At 34.5% G+C, this 22688-nt stretch overlaps 2 protein-coding genes and 1 long non-coding RNA gene across 3 annotated transcripts; 1 reads left to right on the top strand and 2 right to left on the bottom strand.

Annotated features, from left to right (window-relative positions):
• Positions 1–1126: 1126 nt before the first annotated feature.
• On the bottom strand, positions 1127–4180 carry LOC149416605 (iron-sulfur cluster assembly 2 homolog, mitochondrial). The gene is made up of 2 exons (XM_089641422.1): positions 3875–4180; positions 1127–2120 (listed from the first exon to the last, which is right to left on the bottom strand). The coding sequence occupies exons 1-2, from the start codon at positions 4141–4143 to the stop codon at positions 1943–1945; spliced, it is 447 nt and encodes a 148-aa protein (XP_089497548.1). The 5' UTR covers positions 4144–4180; the 3' UTR covers positions 1127–1942.
• Positions 4181–4915: 735 nt separating this feature from the next.
• On the top strand, positions 4916–9346 carry LOC149416606 (uncharacterized). The gene is made up of 6 exons (XM_089641282.1): positions 4916–5228; positions 5620–5799; positions 6951–7059; positions 7663–7881; positions 8064–8313; positions 8738–9346. Exons 1-6 carry the CDS (start codon positions 5038–5040, stop codon positions 8746–8748), a joined length of 960 nt encoding a protein of 319 aa, XP_089497408.1. The 5' UTR covers positions 4916–5037; the 3' UTR covers positions 8749–9346.
• Positions 9347–10189: 843 nt separating this feature from the next.
• LOC149416607 (uncharacterized) lies at positions 10190–11093 on the bottom strand. The gene is made up of 3 exons (XR_016303433.1): positions 10798–11093; positions 10411–10694; positions 10190–10245 (listed from the first exon to the last, which is right to left on the bottom strand). It is a non-coding gene; the product is annotated as an uncharacterized LOC149416607 (long non-coding RNA).
• Positions 11094–22688: the final 11595 nt, after the last annotated feature.

A 22688-nucleotide genomic window follows, 5' to 3' on the forward strand; every position in this document is an offset into this window, starting at 1 on the left:
AAGATGGTGGTATTTTATACTTTTAATTTGTTGTTTAATAAAATTATTTGAACTGCCAGTTATACCCAGTTTTCAATGTGCTTTTCCGCAACTGGCCAATTGCGTACTTCTTCTGTTGCATGGTAAAAACCCCCTGATAAAAGCTTCCCCTGTGCACACAATACAAAGTGTGAAACAAAAATTTCCATTTTGCAAAGTGCAAAAAAATATAGCAAACGGTAGACGTGTAACAAAAATGACAAACTTTTTAGTAGCCGTTACTGACTGAAATAGATGCATGGCCAAAGAGCTTAGCTTATCAAAGGTAAATCTAACAACATAATATTAATTATAAATAATCTTTACATAATTTCCAGAGAGGTAACTCTACTACATATTAATATAAATAAAATATAATAACAATTTTTTTACACCTGAGATTTTGTACCTATGTTTGAATTTTATGTAATTTTAATACAAATAAAGTTCTTAAACAAATAACAAAAAAACTCTCGATCAAGTGTGCGATGACGCTGGAATTGCGTCACTGTAATTTTGGACAGAGAAAGGCGTTATCCTTTCTCTGTTACAGGAGACTTGTAATTCAAAATGGAGATTGCGCTACCCCAACGGTTTTTTTCTCCGGTCTTTTGTCGATAACGGTTGAATCGTTACTTGCCGCACTTTTTTCGTAGGTGCGTGCCGTCTAATGTACAAAATCAAGCGCGGAGTTTGAATTCCTGCTCTATGGTTGGTGGGAGCAGAACAAAACTGATAATGCCAGAAAAATGACAAACGTCATAGCGATACAACAACAATATATTATATTATGTACCTACTAGTATAGATAGATAGAAAGAAAAAAAAAAACATCAATATTAATTTGTGTCCATTTTCATAAAATGTCTGAAAATTGACTATTTCTTGGAAGAATCAATTTTGATCATTGAAGATGATATTAGCGACTCTCAAATGAAAATTTGAAACAGAAAAATAAGAAAAAGATACAGTCGCATTTAGGAATTGACAGTTTGAGGTAAGTTATTCTAAAAATAAAATATAAAATTTTGGTTTGAAATCATTAATTTTATAAACAGGCTGCTCAGAGTAAAAATCACTAACTTTGGGAGGTGATTCTACGTGATAGTATGTAAAAAAGATAAATAAGTTTTTTCGAAATTCAAACATTTTAAAGTAGTTTTTAGGTAAAAAGAAGTAGAATTGTTTGTAATGGGAAAATAAATATTCTTCTATGAGAAAATAAACATTGGAATTTCGTAAAAGTTATCTTTTTTACTTGCAACGCACTCCCAAAATTTCAGTCAATCTTTTAATAAATATCAAACGATAATAATAGTATTGAAATTTTTCCGAAAGAAAAACGGCGCTCGCCAATGCCTCGTAAACTCTTTGGTGAGATGGCGCCACTTTAGTTTACAGTTTGCATACTGAGCATTCCAGTAGGTATTTTTGTGAGTACATACAAGCCGCCACAGCTTGTAACATGTAGAATCACCTTCCGAAGTTAGCGCACTTTACCCCCGGACACCTGTATAGAAACATATCATCGCTGGGTGCACAATACCTCCAATGTGACAAAATTAAAATTTAATTTGAGAGTGAAAAAACGCATCTTGAAGCAGGAAGATGAAAGGAGACTCCCATTTATTTTTATTTATTGTGTACATTATTTAATAAAAAAATATTATTTCGAGGTCCACCTAAATTTTTCTCCCTCGGTTGGTTTTTTCACTTTCTGTAAATTTTTTTTTTTTCACATTGGAGGTATTCGCGCCCGATGACAATATTACATAAATTTGCAATATTTTTTATTATTTATCGCATTCACATTTGCTATATTTTTTGTACAAAATAAACTGTAGTTCCTGACTTTACCACCACAAACACTTGGTGGTCGAAGAGCACCCTCTGTTACTGTTCCTAGTGAATATATTATATATTTTTAATCTATTTTTATAGAAAAACTGGCTCCACAAGAGCAGCCCATCTCAGCTTTAGGATTTTTAATAACTCTGAAGGCAGATTTGATCAGTTCTTCGTGATAATCCACCGTTGAGCCTTGTACGTACTCCAACGATGTCTCGTCAATTACTAATTTTGCGCCATCCCTCTCAAAGACTCTGAAAAATAAATTACTATATAAAATAAATTATAATAATGAAAAAAAATCATGAATATCGCACGAGAGTCTTAACTGCCCAGAGCGGGACTATATGGCATCCCCAATAAGAAACTCCGGGATATATAATTTTTTTTTTATTAACCCTAGATAACTAATCGCTCGTCGAGGCGACGACGCGATACTCGGCGAAATTCGAAATCACCTACTTCCCCCCGCTCCCCGACCTTGACTCTTTCATTACCTTCCTAATTTGAGTAAACAGTGCTGCACGTGACGCGATTGCGGCCACAAGCATACTAGGACGTGCCCTATGGCCATCTCGTCGTCCGCTGGACGAAAGTTTAGTTATAACAACAATTTTTATTTTTAAGGTACATTCATATATTCTTATATTTATTGTTAATGTTGGCAAATCTTCTATAATAGAAGCTCCGGTTCCATCTACGTCAAACGTGCCTAAAATTTGCTACCTGTGTCCATCCAAGGCCCAGAGGATGACTAAACACCGCTGCACCAGATGTAGAAAGGCTATTTGTGGTCCACATAATGTTGACATGTGTGGTCACTGTGTAGACTGATATTTTGATATTAATTTGTTCATTATAAACCTTACTTTTGTGCCATGTAACAAGTTCCTATCTTAATTAAATATTTTTGATTTATATATAGTGTTTTATTGCGTAGTCCACTCGACGAAAGTGTAGAAACAATGAAAACAGTTTAGTTATCTAGGGTTAATAATGAATGACATTCTAACTTAAATACCTGTATTTTTTTAACTGTTATATTTAGTTTTAATAGTTAATATAATTTTCAAAATTTTAATTTTTCAGGTCTCCCAAAATCGCAACAAATATGTGACCTGTGGCGTCACCAGTTACTAGTTTTAAAAAACCTACGTTCATGCTGTATATTGAATATGAGTCGAAATGTTTTTTATTCTTAAGATTACCCACTTTTAACATTGAAGAACTCTAGTAAAATGTTAGCATCCCGTCAATGATGTTATTGTATTGAACCAAAGTGCAAAAATGCATCCATGACCGCACCTGATAAACAATTTACCTGCATTACTGCGAAAGTTTACTTTGAAAAATTATTTATATGGAATGAGCAGCTGGCATTCTTTAGTAGTGCGATTCTATTCAACATGGAGAATCCTTTCAAAAAGCAGACATCTGCATTAATTTTTCAACCAGGTTTTTGAAGTGTAAAGACTGTCTAATCATGTTAAGAGATGTAATATAATAATATGTACATATTAAACTAGGCAAGGTATAAGGTAGAAGAATATATTAATAAAGTATATTGGAGCAGTGCCAACCCTGATTTTACTTTCATTTCTACATTGCCACACAAAGCGTGCCCAGACTGCCCAGTTCTATCTGAAGCCACCGCGTCGAAAGGCTCGGTCATCAGACTTTTAGTATAGCCCACTGTTTGATCCTTTCTCATATTATTTTGCTGTGTTACACGTCAACCGCGGTCGACAGTTTTAGATCTAGTGGTGGAATAGAGATTTGGAGGCCTGAACTCCAACTCCGTACAACGATTTTTTTCGTTCATGTCTAATCTAAATATAATACATCAATGTTTTGTACATATTTACTCAAAACCCCCGACTTAAAAGTAGTAAGCGTGCTGCGGAATTTTGCAACTTTACGAAAACTCAATGTTTATGTTCGAAAGGTTATGGCGTCATGGAAAATCTGAGGCGCAACTAAAATAATAAACGTTTAAAATTGGGTTTACCTGTCTTCGGGTAGTATTTTGTCTTCAAGGCCGAATTTATATTGAAAGCCTGAACATCCCCCGCCCTCCACCGACAGCCGCAAATACGAATTGGAATCATTACACAGAAGTTTTAGTCTTTCGACGCAACCATCGCTCAACTTCAAATCTTGAGTAATAGCGTCTTCCTTTGGTTTTTCTTCGTTGCTTGTGGAGGCCGAAATTAACCTGAGTCTCGTGTGGGGATTTATCAGAGATCTAAATACGTTTCTTACAAGAATTTGAGACATTTTGCTAGCGATATTATTTTTCTGTCTGACAGCTGTCAAAATAGATCGACAGTATTTGGTATTGCCGTTGTTGAAAACAGCTGCTTTTGTAGACAGATACTTTTATTTCCTTTGTTAATAAAAATCATCTTCAAATAATTACGAAATATCTTGTCAATTAATGAACAGTTCATTAGTTGACAAGTTATTTCGTTACTAATAATAATTGAATATTATTAGTATTAATACCAAATTACTAGTATGAAAAGGGATGAGCTTTATAAATATTTAGGATACCCACAGTCAAATAGATTAGACCATACTAGTATTAAAAAATGATATTAGGATAAAATTTCAAACTAGGATCAGAAAATTTAAAAAATGCAATCTATCTGCTAAAAATTTAGTAAAAACAATAAATACTTGGGCAACACCTCTATATGAAAGCCAAAAGTATTTTTGTTCTTACCCCTTCCATAATAATAATCACGAAACTCAGATTGTATCGGCCGTTGTGGCCAACAATTTCGATGGATTATCAAAGGAATTCTGAGCCTGAGCCAGGCGCTGCTCAATTAAGTGATCGTAGTGATTTGCTCCATTTCGCCTGTAGCCAACATTTTGATCATAACACCTCGTGTGTAGCACTGTTTATTTACATAGACAAAAAAATGACGTCAAATTAGAAACTTTACATTTTAAATTAATACCGAAGCATTAATAAATTGTATTTATTATTTATACAGATAATTTACTTTAAATAGTGTAATACATAAACCGACATTTCATATTTTTAAAACAAACGTATTTAATATGTAAAAAATAAGGTGTTAATTGACTTAACTTTTTTGTTTACGTCAAGTTTGACGTTTTATGCAGTTGAAACTTTAGATTCAAAATCATAACCTATACAAAATGGACAAAGCAAAACGCTCAAAAAATTTCACCCCAAATGAGAAAATGCGACTTGTCGATTTAGTTACCTCGTCGCGGGTCATTTTGTCTAGGTCTACAGGCGGCCCAAATTACGCCACACTGTTGAAATCAAAAGAAACTGCTTGGAACGAAGTGGTTCTCGGTTTTAATAGCAGCAACTCAATTAACCGGTAAGTTACATACTGATTATCTCATATAATAATGTGTTCTTCAAATGCCGTTGAAGCTCGATTAAGAAATATAGTTTGGGCACGTAGAATGAACGAACTAAGGAGTGTAAGGAGAGTATATTATTACGCGAATTTGGATGGTGGAAGAAGTCGGGGACGCCCGAGGAAGACACGGCAAGATAAAAAAAAAAACTGATATTTGAGTAGGGCTATGTTAATAGTCCGAATAACAGAAGAGTATGTATGATATATGGTGTGATTGTGGGCGAGGCAAGTGGTTTGACAGACTGTCCTCTCTGCGTAACCTTTCTAGGAAGGGTGCAATGTTTGGTTAATTAGAATTTGTATACATCCCAATTGATTTCTCGTAATATTTTATATATGATTGCAGACCCCTAGCAGCTCTAAAAAAGGCGTGGGACAACTTGAAGCGAGATGCCCGAACACAGAGGGCAAGTGTTCGTTGCCAAATATTTGGAACTGGTGGAGGGCCCAGTCAAGACATAGAAGATCCAGTGCTGCTGAAGGTTGAGGCAGCAATTGGATTAAGTTCCTCCGGGATGGTAAATTCGTAAGTTAAAATATCTTGTTTTTAATTAAATTGGTATTTGGTGATGACTGAACATGTCCACTGAGTCAGCATTAGTACCCGGAGCAATTAGGAATACATTATGTTTACGGTATATGGCAGTAGACCCAGAATTGGCGCACTCAAATAAACCCTCACTTTTAGTACTACCATTACGTAGTGGAATCCAAAAGCTTGTCAATGCATTGTCATTGTAGTTCAACAATAGCTGGAAAGCGCACATTACTTATGACTTGTTCATGTTTTCAGTTGGTTGTTGGTCATTCACTGACCCATAAGGGTTGGGAAATGGAAGGTTAGGTACATTTATAAATTAAACAATCTCTTCTTGCTATACAAATGTCTCATATATTGCAATAAATGAATCCACGCTACTAGAAAAAGCTTTATTCTCTTTGTGGATGGATTTGGCAGTTAATTTACTGATTTTAAATCTATTTTTGCTGTCATGTCTCTCTAAACTATCGACCAATGAAAATACATGCAGTTTTGTTAGGTTTTGATGAGCAAATATTAAATATTCAGTACTCGACGTAAAATGTCTTACGAGGTTGAATTTTCAGGAAATTAAAAAAAAAAAAACAAAGAAAAAACTGTTTTGTTAATGAAGGTTTTTTGAATCTAAACTCTTAACTGTAACCTTTGATAAAACTACAGAAAAAAAACATCATCCACATAAAGATTCAGCATTAAAAAACTAGGCAGAAAGTTACAAGTTTTACATAAATAATAGAATAGTTTACAGTTTATAGGAACATAGTATGTATAATTGATCATAACTGTAAGTAGCAACACCAATAAACCGGAGTGACCAATCACAGGCATCCGGAACGTTGGTGTTGGCAGCTCTCTATGCCGTGAAGGAGCGCATCTAGTGGAGTATCCTTGTTCATCAGAGCGTTTGGAGTGGGATTCGTAACCCTCGGCAACAGAGACTCGAAGATGTGGGCAACATGAAAGCAAACCAAAGAAAGATTAAAAAGTACACATAAAAGGCATTATTGACCAATAAACAAGAATCATAAATCATAAAGAAAATAGTTCCCACAGAGCAAAAGTAGCAATTAACAGAATATAGAGAGAATTGTAATATAATTTAACGTGACATACATATTTGTATTCTATTTTGAAAGGTTTGATTGCAATGGTCCTGCCGTCCAAGATGATCAACAGGCATCCACCAGCCGGGAGGAAGTAGAGCAGCCGACTCTGGAATCAGTGGAGCCTGCGGAATGGACATTGGTAATTTTTATTTCATTTATCCTCATTCTCAATAATGGCATTGTTCGCATTGGTGTCTCAACTGCTCCCAACTGCCCGTGCGGTGTCAGTGCAGTGAGACTGCGGCATCTCCAATTGGGGTGTGTTGTGAAACTGAAGGTATTAGGGAAGGAAGGGGAAGATGGGTAAGTACTTGGGTATTCAAATCTGGTCACCAAGCATGGCTAAAACCATTTCATTCCATGTTTCAATTCTTTAATGGTGGTGTTACAACAAGGTGATACTGAGAGTATCTTCCACTCTGTAATGTACTGCAAATATACTATTTATTATTTTTAATGAACAGTTTGTAGAATAACACAAAGTAATACAAATAAAATTTACTCGCACACGCCAGGATTTGAACAGGCGACCTCCGGATTGCTAGTCGTGAGCCTTACCGCTCGGCCATCAATAACTTGAAATAACTAATCTGCAAAATATTTTAATTTCTTCATTTTCCCATAGATACTTGTGTAAAATGTTATTTTATTACACGGTCTTTTGAAAGGTTTACACATTATTTGTTTTTAAATTACTTGTGGCTGGTTATAAAACTTGACATTCTTCTTATATTTTGTTCAGGATGAAAATCCAGTTTTCACACTTCCTGAAAGTCCAGTGATGCCAGTGGTATCAACTGTTCGACCCGTAGTTCCAAGGAAGGCATTCAAGAGGCGACTGTGCTTGGGAAAATCAACAAAGGACTCGCTCTTTAGTGACCTGCAAAATGTTGCTACCACCCAACTTGCGACGGAAAGAGTGTTATTAGAGACCCAGACTGAAAACTTTCAAATGCAAAAGGTATAAAAACAGTTTATTATAAACAAGTTCTGCTTTGTAATTATTATTATGCGTTACAGCTGTTTCGCCCTCTGAAGGCATTATCAAACTGTTTTTATACATTAGATAACAAATTATTGAATATATAAAATAAATAAAAATTGAAATGGAGTTCTACAAAATTAACTAATAACAATAAACAGGTCCAGTCTCTTTTGCAATGCGACCTCCTGAGTATGCAGACTGCCCACTTGAAACTCCAGCTGGAAATGCTCGATGCGGCGAGGGTCTCAAAAGAAGCCCAATCGGATATACAACTGCAAATCCTTAGTGATGCCAGGAAGCAGAAGGTCGCAGAGGCAGCCCGAGCAGAAATCCGATGGGAAATCCAACTGGATATATTGAAGTTGGAGAGGAGAGCTCAGGAGGCAATTACAAAGAAATTAGAAAGTGGTAATTGTTAATATTATAATGCTTGTACATACATATTATTTGCAATAACGTCTCTATTTAAATGGGCGATGTTGTTCCCTGCATTGTTCCTGAATGCCACATTGTTGGGTTCATCACCAACACCGTGGATCCAATCTTGTGGATATTCCTCCCCACGATTGATGCATATGTTGTGAAGAACTCCACATGCAACTATAACTGCCATCGTGGTGTCGATGTTTAGTCGTAGGCCATTGGATAAGACCGGAAATCGTCTTTTCCACAATCCATATTGTCTTTCTACCACGTTCCTTGTTTTTATATGTTTTGTGTTGTAGTTGTTCTGGTTGGGTGTTTCCGGATTTCGATATGGTGTCAGCAGATATGTCTAAAATATGAAATAAAACATACATTTGTAATAATGTTATACTGTTTTCTTTTGCAGAATGTCCTTAAAATCAAGTAAATCCACGTTCGGCTGGAGCACTCGAGAATGGTGCACGCGCTAAGTATTCCCGCACTAAAGGATTTTTTTCTTGTTTTTTTTATTATTTCCTATATTTTCATAATGTGCGTATATATGTATGTCACAATTTTCTTAAGTTATTTTCAGTTGTTTCCAATATTCTCATAACGTGCATATATATGTATGTCACAGTAAACAATATTAAATTCTCCCTATATTCTATTAATTGCTAGTTTTGCTTTGTGGGAACTATTTTCTTTATGATTTATGATTCTTGTTTATTGGTCATCGTTCATTAGCTTCGCAGACCAATATCAATAATAATGCCTTTTATGTGTACTTTTTAATCTTTCTTTGGTTTGCTTTCATGTTGCCCACATCTTCGAGTCTCTGTTGCCGAGGGTTACGAATCCCACTCCAAACGCTCTGATGAACAAGGATACTCCACTAGATGCGCTCCTTCACGGCATAGAGAGCTGCCAACACCAACGTTCCGGATGCCTGTGATTGGTCACTCCGGTTTATTGGTGTTGCTACTTACTGTTATGATCAATTATACATACTATGTTCCTATAAACTGTAAACTATTCTATTATTTAAGTAAAACTTGTAACTTTCTGCCTAGTTTTTTAATGCTGAATCTTTATGTGGATGATGTTTTTTTCTGTAGTTTTATCAAAGGTTACAGTTAAGAGTTTAGATTCAAAAAACCTTCATTAACAAAACAGTTTTTTCTTTGTTTTTTTTTTTTTTAATTTCCTGAAAGTTCATCCTCGTAACACATTTTACGTCGAGTACTGAATATTTAATATTTGCTCATCAAAACCTAACAAAACTGCATGTATTTTCATTGGCCGACAGCTTAGAGAGACATGACAGCAAAAATAGATTTAAAATCAGTAAATTAACTGCCAAATCCATCCACAAAGAGAATAAAGCTTTTTCTAGTAGCGTGGATTCATTTATTGCAATATATGAGACATTTGTATAGCAAGAAGAGATTGTTTAATTTATAAATGTACCTAACCTTCCATTTCCCAACCCTTATGGGTCAGTGAATGACCAACAACCAACTGAAAACATGACAAATGACTCTCCGAATAAGCTAATGGGAGAAGAGTTTGGAACGTTAAGAGAGCGAAGCATGTCAGTCCACCATTAATCGAGTTATCTGCATTTATCCCTTCTTTCAATATCTCTACAACCTTGTCAATTCTCATAAACATGCTTCCCAAATACACTCTCATTTACCTATTAAATATAAAGTACCCATTAATCATACACATTCATTTTAAAGTTAAGTTATAAAAAAGGTATTTGAATATTTAAACAATAAATATACTTTTAATGGATATCCACTATCTCCAAGAAGTGCTCCATTTGGGTACTGCCCTGTCTCGAACATTGCTCTGGCTCGGCAGCCTTGAAAGAGTCATGTGTAGATCCTGGCCATCTTGCTACAATGTCTCTTATTCTCATTCTGGCATCTGAAATGGTCTGCACGTTAATGGAAAAGTAGCCCTTCCTATTTCTGAACGTTTCAGCTTCTGGTCCACCTTTCGGACAAATCAGATGGTCAACACAATACTTAATTGGTACAGTACAGAAAAACATGCAGACAAAACTAAAACACATGCTTGTCTGGCACTTACCCACGGATTGAATTTTGACATGAGTGCAATCAATTGCACCTATTACGTTGGGGAATCCGGCTATTTCGTGGAACTCCCTTTTTACTACTTCCACCTCTTCCCCTATTGGTAATTTAATGTGGACAGGCCTTAAACTTGCCAAGGCACGAGAAACATTTTTTACGATTTTGCTGGTCGTAGATGGGGAAATTTTAAAAAAGTCTCCATTTGTTATGTGGAAACTTCCAGTTGCGTAGAAACGCAAAGCAACAAGCAATTGATTGCATGGTAAAACTGGGCAGTTTCTAAAAAAGAAATAAACAAAGCATGATAACATTAGATAAAAGGTTTTCAGACCTGATAAGTGCTAAATATATTCAATGACACTCGAATAAGTCAAAATTTTACCTTTCGCTTGCGTAAGTCAAGTTATCCTCTATTTGGCTCAAAACGTATAAAAAACATGTTTTAGTCATCCTAAAACGGGTATAAAAGTCTGCATCATTTAATATATGTATAAAATTTATATCGCCGTCTTGTCGCCGCCTATATAATCCAATATTATTATCAAGCATATCGGCCCATTCCACCGCATCTACTATATTCAAAATGTTCATAATTCGAATTAAAAAACCGACAAGAGCGTGAACTGATGACAGATGACAGCGATGACAGATCGATTGCTTTCGCGTATTTCGCTCTGTTGTCAGTTTTTATAAGTAGGTCTTCCTCAAGCGTCTTTAAAAAGGTGCCTGTAAACGATCAAATTTGTTTGTCAAATTTACGTGTTTGTCAAATTATTTGAACGTCTGCGGCCTTGTTTGATGTGTCTGTCAAACAAACTACGTGTTTGATGGTGTTTGACGTGTTTGTCAGAAATTCTGATTGACGGAAAGTTTGATCCGTATCCGTCATTATCAAGAAAAACAAAATACTACACTATTTACCTCACTTCAGACTGGATTCAACAAATGTCAACAGACAATCTCCGGCGAAAGCTGTAAATAAATAAACTGATATTTGACAAAATTTGGTTTGAACGTCTGCGGCCTTGTTCATCAAACACGTGAAGAGCAAACGCAAAATTTGACAAACAAATTTGATCGTTTACAGGCACCTTTATCCACGAGGTTAGCTTCCTTAAATTTGAGTGGTGTGGCGATCAAGAGCTTTGGGCAAAACAGATTTGGGCATTTCAGCAGGGTTGAGTCGAGTATTCGGCTCAAATTAGATAGGCCACAACGGCCGTATGTCTCATAAATGAACCACTCACGTATGTCTTGTCTGCGCCAGCCAAGGAATACATTTGCCATGCACTACGAACCTGCAATAGGTAGGAAGCGCCCGGAAAGATCTTCCGCACGCTTGCTAAAACCCTTTTCAACTGGTGGACGCATACTACCGGAGTATTTTGATAACTCAACAACTTTTTTTCAACAGCCAATAATTCTCCAACTTTAGAGATTACTGATTAATATAAAAACACACTTTTTTTTTAAAAGCTGTATTTAATTTTTTTTTAGATATGTTTTTATGCATTATCATTAAAAATAACAAGAGCATTATTAACACGTAATATGTGTAAGATAATGTTTAGGCATTTAGTGATGTTTTATTTGTAAAAACTGTATGTATTTACTATTTTTTTCATGCACAAATCATTACAAAAACTTCCGCATCTCCGGAACAACAAGTAGGAGGATGTCTTACCCGCTTTACGGATTTACCTATATACAGTTTCCTTTTGATAAAATATTCTTACACACAGAAGACAAGAAGTTGAAGAGTTGGTTCAAATTCATTAAATTCATATACCTACTCGTACATATAGTTGGAAGTTGGAACCCTTACAAAGAAATTATTATAAAATATAAGTATAAAATTATCGGACAGCAATGCATATCTCGCCATTCAAATAGGACCGGCGTAAGAGGTAAAACTACCATTCCCGCTTATAATACTTTTAAAAAAGACAAACATTCCCGAATTACAAATAACCTGACAATATTTGAAAATCTCCTACTACCATCTAAGTAAGCGGAAAATGTTGCTTGTGTCACGATGAAGGACTTGAATTCACTCGGGGTGGAACTGATAACTGTGGTGAATGCCAACTAAGCCATTGACCGGTCATAACTATCTTAAATATATTTTACTTTAACTATTATATTATATTTTCATTGTATTTTTTTAATAAAAAAAGTGCTGAAGTAGCAGACCTTACACAATCTTAGTATATAAAAATCACCTGTTTCTGTGTTCATACACGCTAATCTCCGAAATCGCCCAACCGATTTCAATGAAAGTGAATGGTTGGTTCCAGCTTGAAATATAGGATAGTTTTAGATCCGATTTGTTGTGCTGTTGTCGAGATTTAAAAATATTTTTTCAACGACAATTTTTTTCTTCAAATTTCTCATCCAAAAATACATACAAACCCAAAATTTAACTTCCCTTCATAAAGGTGGTCTGTGGCAGAACAACGTCTGCCTCGGCCCACTAGAATCATTATAAAAACCATTTTACAAATGCAACTTAATCTAACAAATCTCAGTATTATAAATACAAATGGAAAGCATTTTTGCCATGAGACATAAATCATTAATTCAGGTAAATAAGGAATAAAACCATCGATTAACAAGTAGTATTTTGAGATTTAAAAAATCAAACACATCTGTTTATATTAATAAAAATGTTTAAAAAATGGTTTTACTGGGGATTAAACCTACCTTCCGTGGACTGGAGTCAACTGCGCTGACAACTGAGCCAGATCCCAATTTGGAAGGACCGACATTTATTGCTTATATTAACTGTTGTAATGTCATACAATGTAAAATAAATGCGTATATGTCCACTAAAATATATTTATTTTCACATATACGGCACAACATGTTCCATTCACATACTAAATTACAGAGAATAAATAGTACAGCAACATAAGGAGTGCAACAATATAAATGTAAGTATAATGGTATAATCAGTAGATAGTAGTAAGGTTAAAAGTATGAAAAAAAAGAGATATAAATATAATATAAGTAGCAATCTGTAATATAGTATTAAGTCAAAGCAAGAAATTATATGTAATAATATACAATATAGTAGTATAAGGAAGAATGAAGTGCTTATAAAAAGTCTAAAAGGCATTGTAAAAAATAAAATAAAAGATATTAGAAAGGTATATACTATTAGAAAATGAAAGGAATAAAATATATACTATTATAATATGAAAACGAAACAAAAGTAATAAATTACGTAAATCTACCGAGAGAATCGCGTGTATAATAATAATATGCGACACTGCTTGACAGACGATAAAGTTTTACATAGTACCTATGATATATAATAATATAATGCACTGATATCAGCTTCTACCTATCGAGTAGTAGTAGTTTTTAATCTGAAGTACATAATTATTATGATGGTATGGTATTACTCGACAATTTTTGTTTTATACATCTTTTATATGATAATAGACAATCAGCGTGATCGATGTTGGAATATTCATTGCCTAATCTGTGCATGCGATGGATTATTGAATTTTGTTCTGCGTTAGTTCCAGTATTGTTGCAATAATAAGGTGACTTGAGTCTAGTTGGTCTACAGGGAACGTGGTAGTTTATCAACGAAGTTAATTCAGGGGAGTCAAACCGGTGATTGATTATTATTTAGTATTCTTCTATGTTTTAACGATAAGAGATGCATTAATTGTAATAATGAATCGTAATCAATGTCGTCAGAGGGAATTCCTAATTTGAAGTTAATTGTTCTGAGAAATTTGTGTTGGATTCTTTCAATGGAGTTTGCATGGTTTTTGTAGGAAGGGTTCCATATAGACGAAACATATCATCGACAACGATTCTATCTGCCGAGTTTCAGCTCGTCTGTTCGTTGCCACTCTCCGCGGGCTTCTGAAGAAGTACTAGAATTAAATACAGTGTTTCAGTCAAAAAATGGTTGACGTAAGCGACAATTTGGTATTTATTTTTTGAATAATTAAATAGTAACAAAAAAAAGTTAATCAAGTCAAGTGGTAGCAAATAAACTTAGCCATAAAGCAGTATTTTTTAAAAGTTGTTCCTTATACGAGTTCATAGTACACTCTTGAAAAAGAAATCTATTTAGTAGTTTACGCTTATATTTTTCATGACGTAATTAACAATTTAATTTTAATTTTGATCAAGCCAAGCGATAGAACAAGCTTCAAGGTATCCAAATTATATTTTTGGTATTGATAACCTATACCGATTTGTAGTAAAGATTAATCTAAATAGTGATTTCACTTATAGCTTCTACCTTAACGTACTCATTTGGCATAATCAAATGGTCCAATACAGATTTAGATAACTTAGAACGATTAATTAGAACTACGCTAACAAAGTTTAATTGCAGATAGAAACATTACACCTTTAAATTTATAAGACGAGAATGCCATTTTTTTTATAAATCCCAACCAGGAATTATTAGATTATTAATTATTAGATTCCTGGTCAAATAAAATTATGCACAAAACACTTCAATTATCTCAACCAAACGTATGTTGACAAATTTTCGTCAAACAAATGGTTGAGCATTGGAGAGTTGAGCACAGAAATATAAGGATTTATGCTTGCCATTTAGGATAGAGTCATTAATACTAAAACTTATAGGAAGCGTATAATCAAAGATACAAATCAAATTGATGATTTATGTAGAAAATGTTTTGCTTTTCCGGAAACTATAGAACATAATATTATATCGGGATGATCTATATTAGCGCCGCGGCCGTCCGAGTATACACGGTGTCCGGAAACTCGTAGTACAAGCGGGAAACTGGAGAATCTACACCACATGGGGAACCCAAAAAAACATAAAGTTTTTTGATTTGAGCATTTTCAAAAAAAAAAAAAAAAAAACCAAAAAAAAATATTTTTCGGCTATTTTAGGGTTAAAGTTTTTTCTTGTGTTTAGGGTTGAATAACAGATGTTTTAACCCTGCAGAGCAGAAATATTTTATGATTACACCGGGTTAAATGAAGGGTGATTTCAAAATAATGCTTCAAATCCGAGTTTCTTCATTTGTTTTACTTTCAAATAGTTTTAATTAGTTGGGTACTTTGATCTTCAGTAATAATTTATAAGAATTTGATTAAAAAAAAAAAAAATAAAAAAAAAAAAATCAACTTCAAACTCGATTTACTCGATAACGAAAGCTCAAATAAAAAAAAATATACTACAAAATCGACTCCAAATGTGATGTAGATTCACCAGTTTCCCGCTTGTACTACGAGTTTCCGGACACCCTGTATATAGGGTTTTCCAATAAGAGGTGTTATTTTGAATAGCCCGCTATTTCGGTAGATGTTACTTTTGAAGCTGTCATTTTTAATTTATATACATAATAAAATAACACCTCTTATTGGAAAACCCTTTATTTAGGCACAATCAAGTTTTAAAAATAATTCACCAAAGTTTGGTAATTAAACATAACTTGATTGACTGCCTTGATTTAGTCCCATATTATGAAAACGAACCAAATTCATTTTTAGAAAATGAATTTTATAAAATATATTATGATAAAACTATACTAACAGACCGAACGATTAGTCATAATAGACCCGATATAGATTTACAGGACAAAATTTAAAAAAAATAACTTATGTTTATATCAATGATATTTTATTAATAATTAATATTATTAATAAAATATCATTGATGTCGCTATTCCAACTAACTAACTAACCATAAAACACATCTTTACATTTTTCATGCTTAAACTCTCATTTTCCTCAGAGGCATATTTATTTTTGAACTTCATTAAATCACTGGTACACAGTACGGCGTTCGGCTTCCATACTTATTTGATATTTTAGGTATTTTCTGTAAGACGTGTGCTGTAACTATGCACTTGTAGCTCTTTATAAGTACAATCTTCCCAGTTATCCTTAATGGTAAGGAACCAGAATATACCTTTTATTGGGAGCAGGCCCTCAGCAGATTATAATAATTGCTCATTGTATCTTTGTCTATATATATTAGGTGATACAATTTGTTTTATAATAGAGGTTTACAAATTTTGTAAATACTTAATATAAGTCATGCTTGTATTTCCCCAACTTCGAATTCCATATCTAAGAATTGATTCTACCAATTAAAAATATACTAATTTGAGTGTACTATGGGGCAAGACAAATTTTAATCTAAAGAAATTGTTTGCTATGGCTCTTAGCTGGTTACATATTTTATTAACTTGATTATCAAACCCAGATAAGTATATTCATTGACAAAGTCAATTTTTTCACATTGGCATTCACATTTATTGTTATATTTCTATGGATGCATTTAAAGTTATGTGCGATTAGTTTCGGAATATTCCATATTTTCAAACATGGTGATCTGCTATACATTGATTTTTGTTTTTACATTATTATAACTAATCCTACATCATGTGCCCATTTTAGCAGTTCATTGAAGTCGGTTTGAAATTCTTGAATCGCTATTCGAGGATTTTCATTAGATACTACAAGTGCCGTGTTGTCTGCGAATATGAATCTACACGCTTTTTAAATAGTTTTGACATGACTACAACATAAATTATATGTAATTTCGGACCTAAAATTACCCCTGAGGGACCCCAGATAATATTGAATCTAAATTTATATTTACTCATCACATAAAATATTTTTACATTCATTTTTCTATTAGCTTTTTTCTGAAATCCGTACTGACATTCGTCAATGAAACCAAATTTATTTAAATATGAATCTAAGTGTATCGCTTTATATTTTTCAAGATTTTTTTCAAAGGCAGGTCATAACAGAAACCCGTTCTACCCGCCACAGAATAGAAATCTTCTAGTGAGGCGGGTTACTTTCATATTTGTTATATATTGATCTGCTGTTCCAATAAACGCAAGGGTTTCCGGCAATTAATAAAAAAAATAAGGCTGTAATAATTTACAATTCAATTATCACAGCATTACAAATAGGTCTAACAATACTTGTTTTTAATCATTCAGGTATTTGGCCGGAATCAATTATTGTGTTTATGAAATGAGTAATTACTGGGCTCAGTATTATAGCATTTTTTTATATCATACGTCCAATCCTGGTGATTTTGAGTTTTTCAATTTTCCGATAATAGATTCAATTTGTTGTACGCCAGCTCTGGGTAGGTACATGGTATGTGGTAAATCGTCCAGCAGGTATGAAGATATCACATTGGGTAATAACTTGTTTACCCCTTCATCAAAGAAATTAGCAAAATTTTCTGCAGCTAAATCCGTCGGTTTGGTCTTCAAGAAATATTTAGATATAACTGCGTCACAGCTGGATTTGTTTTTTTCCCTAATATTTTGTTTATTTCGCTCCACGTTTTTTTAATATCCTAGAAACAATGATTGAATTTGTTATTGTGGTGTGTTTTTTTGTATGTAATATTTGTTTATTTAAATTATTCCTGTTGGCACCTAGCATCGTGCTACCTACCTTTATATCCTTTGTAAAATTACTGTGGCCTATCGACCTCTCCCCTCCTCTCCTCTCCTATGCCGACGTTAGTTGATTTAAAATATTCGTCCTGTCAACATCGTTTGATTACGGAGCCCCTTTATCGACCGTGTCGAAAATCAAAGCCATCGTGAGCTCGCGCATTGTGAAATTTGTGAATTGTTGTGAACCAGCGCAAAGAAGGATTGAAAACCGTGGAAGAATAGAAAAGGGTAAGTCGGCATTCTGAACTTTTCCAATCCTATTATTCCGCGTTGCGACGGTGCGTTTCCGTCCCCAACATTGGTCCTTCGAGCCGGATAATTTATATTAATTGAAAAAATAGTGGTTAATTTAATTATTTCAAGGTTAAATTGTTCATAAAAGTTGATCTATGTGTAAAATTCGCGTCAGCAGTGCTGTTAGCGAAAATTGCCTGTAGGTAGTAAAAAATACTTAACTGGTGACAAATTTGTTAACATTTAAAATAAATTGTTGTACTCGGCATTTTTGTGCAGATTAATTTCTCAATACAATGGCTGAGAAAAAAGTACTTTTGTTGCAATCCCGACGTGAGCGAATAGTATCTCGTATTCGTAGCACGCTAGAGCTCATAGCGAGCACTTATGATGATAGTAAGAAAAAAGATACGTTTCTTGCTAGATGTGAAAAGTTAAAAGATTGGTTACAAGAATTTGAATCAGTTCAAATCGAGATTGAGGAACAATTACTGTCGTTAGACAAGATTACAGAAATGTCAGAACTAGGAAACATTGCGAATAATGTTGATTGAATGTATTTCGAGATCATGCAAATGAAAAGCGTTATCACTAGTAATAATGAAAATTCAATTCCTAAAACGGCAAGTAATTCGGTGATTCGTGCACCAGTGATAAGGCTGCCCACTTTTGATAGTAACATTAAAAGTTGGTGCTCATTTCATTCATTATTTAAAAGTCTTATACATGACAGCAATGCATATACTAATGTAGAAAAATACCATTATCTTTTATCGGTAATTACAGGGCCGGCACTGGCACTTATACAATCATTGCCTCTTATCGAAGAGAATTATGACATTGCCTGGAATATTCTGGTAAATCAATACCAAAATTCTAGAATTCTTTTCACGCATTATGTTGATGAAATTCTTAATTTCAAAATATTACAAAACGAGTCTGCGTCAGGTATAGCGCGGTTACTCAGTACGTTTCAAGAGAATTGCGCCGCTATAAAGGCGATGAAGATATAAAATATCTTTGATAAATTTGTTGGTCATATTATGATACGATCGATGGATCTGACAACTAAACGTCAATTTGAATCCAAATTGCCCGGTGAAGAAATTCCAGAATTGGATTCAATTTTCGAGTTTCTGAGAAATCAAACGCGTATTTTAGAAATGTTATCTCCACATACTACAAAAGAGAAAAAAGGTTCGTTTAAAACGTTGTTATCTGCCAATAAGAATGATAATAACCTTCATTGTCCATTATGTAAAGGTGCACATTTTCTTTACAAATGTGTGCTACCTCCCCTAAGGCTACCATCGTGTTTTCGCATCACCTCCACATCTAGAAAAGGCAGGATTTTATGTTCGTTTTCCAGTTCCATTGTGAACTCGGCCACCCTGACAAATCGGCAATTGCCGAGCATTTATTTGACACCGGGCATTACTTTGGATTTATTCCTGAAATCCTGGGGAGACCCAAAACTTATAGAGCACGGCTGATTACGGAAGCCATTGAAATTCATAAAAATCCCGTAAACATTAATAGAGACGATGGAGCTAAGCTCAATAGTTCTTGGTATCCGGTAATTGACGGATACACCAGAGCTAAACGAAGAAAACCACTTTAAATATAAAATGATACGTTAATGTCAGCTCAGAGGGTTGGAGCTGGCAACACGGTATCACAACCTCATACATAAGCTCACATTTTAACACAACCTCAAATAACACATCTGCCCTGATGATGGACACTGCAATGCTGTCCGAAACGTTGGCTAAAGAAGGAGTTAGCGCAACACGGCATAACACCCCAAAAACAAATCACAAAAATCTGCTATCCATGTTTCACATACGCATGAGCTAACTTCAGACTTCTCTTTTTCTATAATATATATATGATCCAGACACGTCTCAGTTATATAAGTATTTAGCACTGCTTCCCTCGTAATGTCATTTTTACATTTCACTAGAGCGTGGTTTGCCATAAGATTTTCGTATTGCAGAATTTTTGAGTCGTTTTCACTTAATAAGTTTAAATTAATGTCTCCAAGTATCAATATGGTTTCCTTAATATCAATGATTTCTATTATGTTTTCTAGCTGTTGTAGAAAGGATTTTTTATTCGTATTTGGTGGGCGATATAATGCCAATAAATGAATTCTTTTGTGGTTGTTTACTGAAAAGGTTCCGTGGACGCACTCAAATGTAGTAGCCATTATATCGTTTTTTTAATATAATCTTTTTGTGCGGCAATAATGGAATGAGTTAAATCCGGATATTTTGTAAATATTAACACTGTTTTCTTATATCGAGGTTTCACAAAGTATGATAATATCAATGTTATTTAGTTGTCTATAAATACTTAGTAAGAATTTATCCCAGTACTTGGAAATAGATCTAATATTCAAATTAACTGCAGTTATTGTTTTATCACCTGTTTCATGTTTGCAATAAGTCCTAAAATTAATAAAATAATTGTTATAAATCCTTTTGAAGGGCTGCCTTGTAAGCCGGACATTCTTTTTCTCCGGACCGGTAGTTTGCGGGCTTGTGAAATCTCGTACATGACGCGCAGACTGGCTCCGCTGCAGCCGAAGGGCATGCCTCACTGGTATGTCCTTCCCTAGCAAAGTGCCCACATCTCGTCGTCTCCTTGCAGAATTTATAGGAATGTCCTATCATCTGACACTTTGTGCACACAGTTATCCCAATTAAATCACGAACACCGCAAACTGTCCAATCAACAAATACGCGTCCTTGCTTTACCAGCGCACGTCTAAGGTGTGTGGGGACAACATAGATTCTATGGCATGCAGGTCCAGTTCGGGGGCAAGCTAGATGACTGAGTTTATATTGTTTGATGGTTTCGTATGTCTCCTCAATGTTTTGTAGTCCATAAAGTGCACACTTGGTAGCCTTTTTGTTGGGAGTCGGGCGCTCAGGGTCACAGATCCGGTTACGATTTCTGACTATATGTTTATACTTTTCGTTCTGTTGAAAGCTTTTTTTTTTGGTGACTTTCCGACGTAATTCTTGGATATTATATGTAAATAGAGTCACTTGAAATGATTTGACGTTTATTTATTTGTACGTTGTTCTCTTACTTCTTTGCAAGTTCTGAGAACTTCCAAGGCAGTTCTCCAGGAATTTTTTCAGGCTCTATGAAACATAACGGTCTGAAATTTTGGAATCATGATCAGAATCATGGTTCGAACCGAAATCAGTCACAAAATCGGCAAAATGTTGCATTTCCGAAAAAATCATATTTTTTATGGGGGCTAATTTAAGACTTGTGTTCGATTTTTAAAAGCCAAATTTTCAGGCTCTATGAAACCAAATGGTCTGAAATTTAGGAATCTTGAAAAGAATCTTTGTCCGAACCGAAACCAAACGGGCTGAAATTTTGGAATCATGATCAGTATCTTGGTCCAAACTGAAATCAGTCACAAAATCGGCAAAATTTTGCATTATTTGAAAAATCATATTTTATGGTGGCTGATTTGAGACTTGGGTTCGATCTTTAAAAGACAGTTTTTCAGGCTCTATGAAACCAAACGGGCTGAAATTTCGGAATCATGATAAGAATTCTGGTCTGAACCGAAATCAGTCTTAAAACCAGTAAAAAGTTGCATTTATGGAAAAATCAAATTTTTTAAGGGAGCTAATTTAAGACTTGGGTTCGAACTCTAAAAGCCATTTTTTCAGGCTCTATGAAACCAAATGGGATGAAATTTTAAAATCATGATCAGAATCTTGGTTCGAACCGAAATCAGTAACAAAATCGGCAAAATTTTGCATTTTTGGAAAAATATTTTTATTATATATTTTTATGGGCGCTGATTTTAACGATTCCAAAAATCCAGACTATTCTGTTATATATAACCAATAAAAGTGACGTTTTAAGTTCGAACCCAAGTCTTCAAATAGTATCTGTAAGAATTATGATTCATTAAGAAATGCAATTTTTTGTAAATAATTTTACCGATTTTGCTTTTGACCATGATTTTAACTATGATTACAAAAATTCAGCCCATCGACGCAATAGAACCAGTAAATATGGGTTTTCAAGCTTGAACCCAAGTCTTGCAATAGTCCCCGTAAAAATGATGATTTTTCTAGAAATGCAATATTTCAAAAATGTCGATTTCGCTTAAGACCATGATTTTAACTATGATTACAAAATGTCAGACTATTACAGCGCCCTTGAGGTGATTTTTCACAAAATCGGCGCGCTACAAATTATCCAATTATACATATATTAATACTCAGTTTCTTTGTTTTTTTTGCTCGGGGAAAATTAGGCGAAAATCGACCGCTCTCCCCCTCAAGTCGTTTACACTCGAGGTTCGTTTTGGCGTGCCAAATGTTTTCTAATTTATTCGTTCGGGGTAGTTTGTCGACAAAAATTTGATTAGCATCTGGCGGCGGAAACTGGAAGCGCTCGCGGCGTGCCATACGAAAGTGCGAAGTGCTCTTTCCGGCCGCCAGGTTTGCCCAACACACAAAAAAATGATTTAATCGGGAGAGCTTCGCGGCGAAAAAGAAAGTCACGTGGTCACGCAAAAACCACGTGGTATGCTTTTTTTATAAAATCTACACGCTCA

This window comes from Hesperophylax consimilis, chromosome 16 (assembly GCF_061612785.1).
Source record: "Hesperophylax consimilis isolate HC1 chromosome 16, BYU_Hcon_1.0, whole genome shotgun sequence".
In the NCBI taxonomy this organism is placed as follows: domain Eukaryota; kingdom Metazoa; phylum Arthropoda; class Insecta; order Trichoptera; family Limnephilidae; genus Hesperophylax; species Hesperophylax consimilis.

Bases quoted from the DNA above. Each gene is read 5' to 3' on its own strand.
- LOC149416606 (XM_089641282.1), top strand. From the start codon at position 5,038: ATGGACAAAGCAAAACGCTCAAAAAATTTCACCCCAAATGAGAAAATG. The intron at 5,800-6,950 runs GTAAGTTAAAAT...CTATTTTGAAAG, and splicing joins TCCTCCGGGATGGTAAATTC to GTTTGATTGCAATGGTCCTG. The intron at 7,060-7,662 runs GTAATTTTTATT...TATTTTGTTCAG, and splicing joins AGCCTGCGGAATGGACATTG to GATGAAAATCCAGTTTTCAC.
- LOC149416605 (XM_089641422.1), bottom strand. From the start codon at position 4,143: ATGTCTCAAATTCTTGTAAGAAACGTATTTAGATCTCTGATAAATCCC. The intron at 2,121-3,874 runs GTAAACCCAATT...TTTATTTTTCAG, and splicing joins AAAATACTACCCGAAGACAG to AGTCTTTGAGAGGGATGGCG.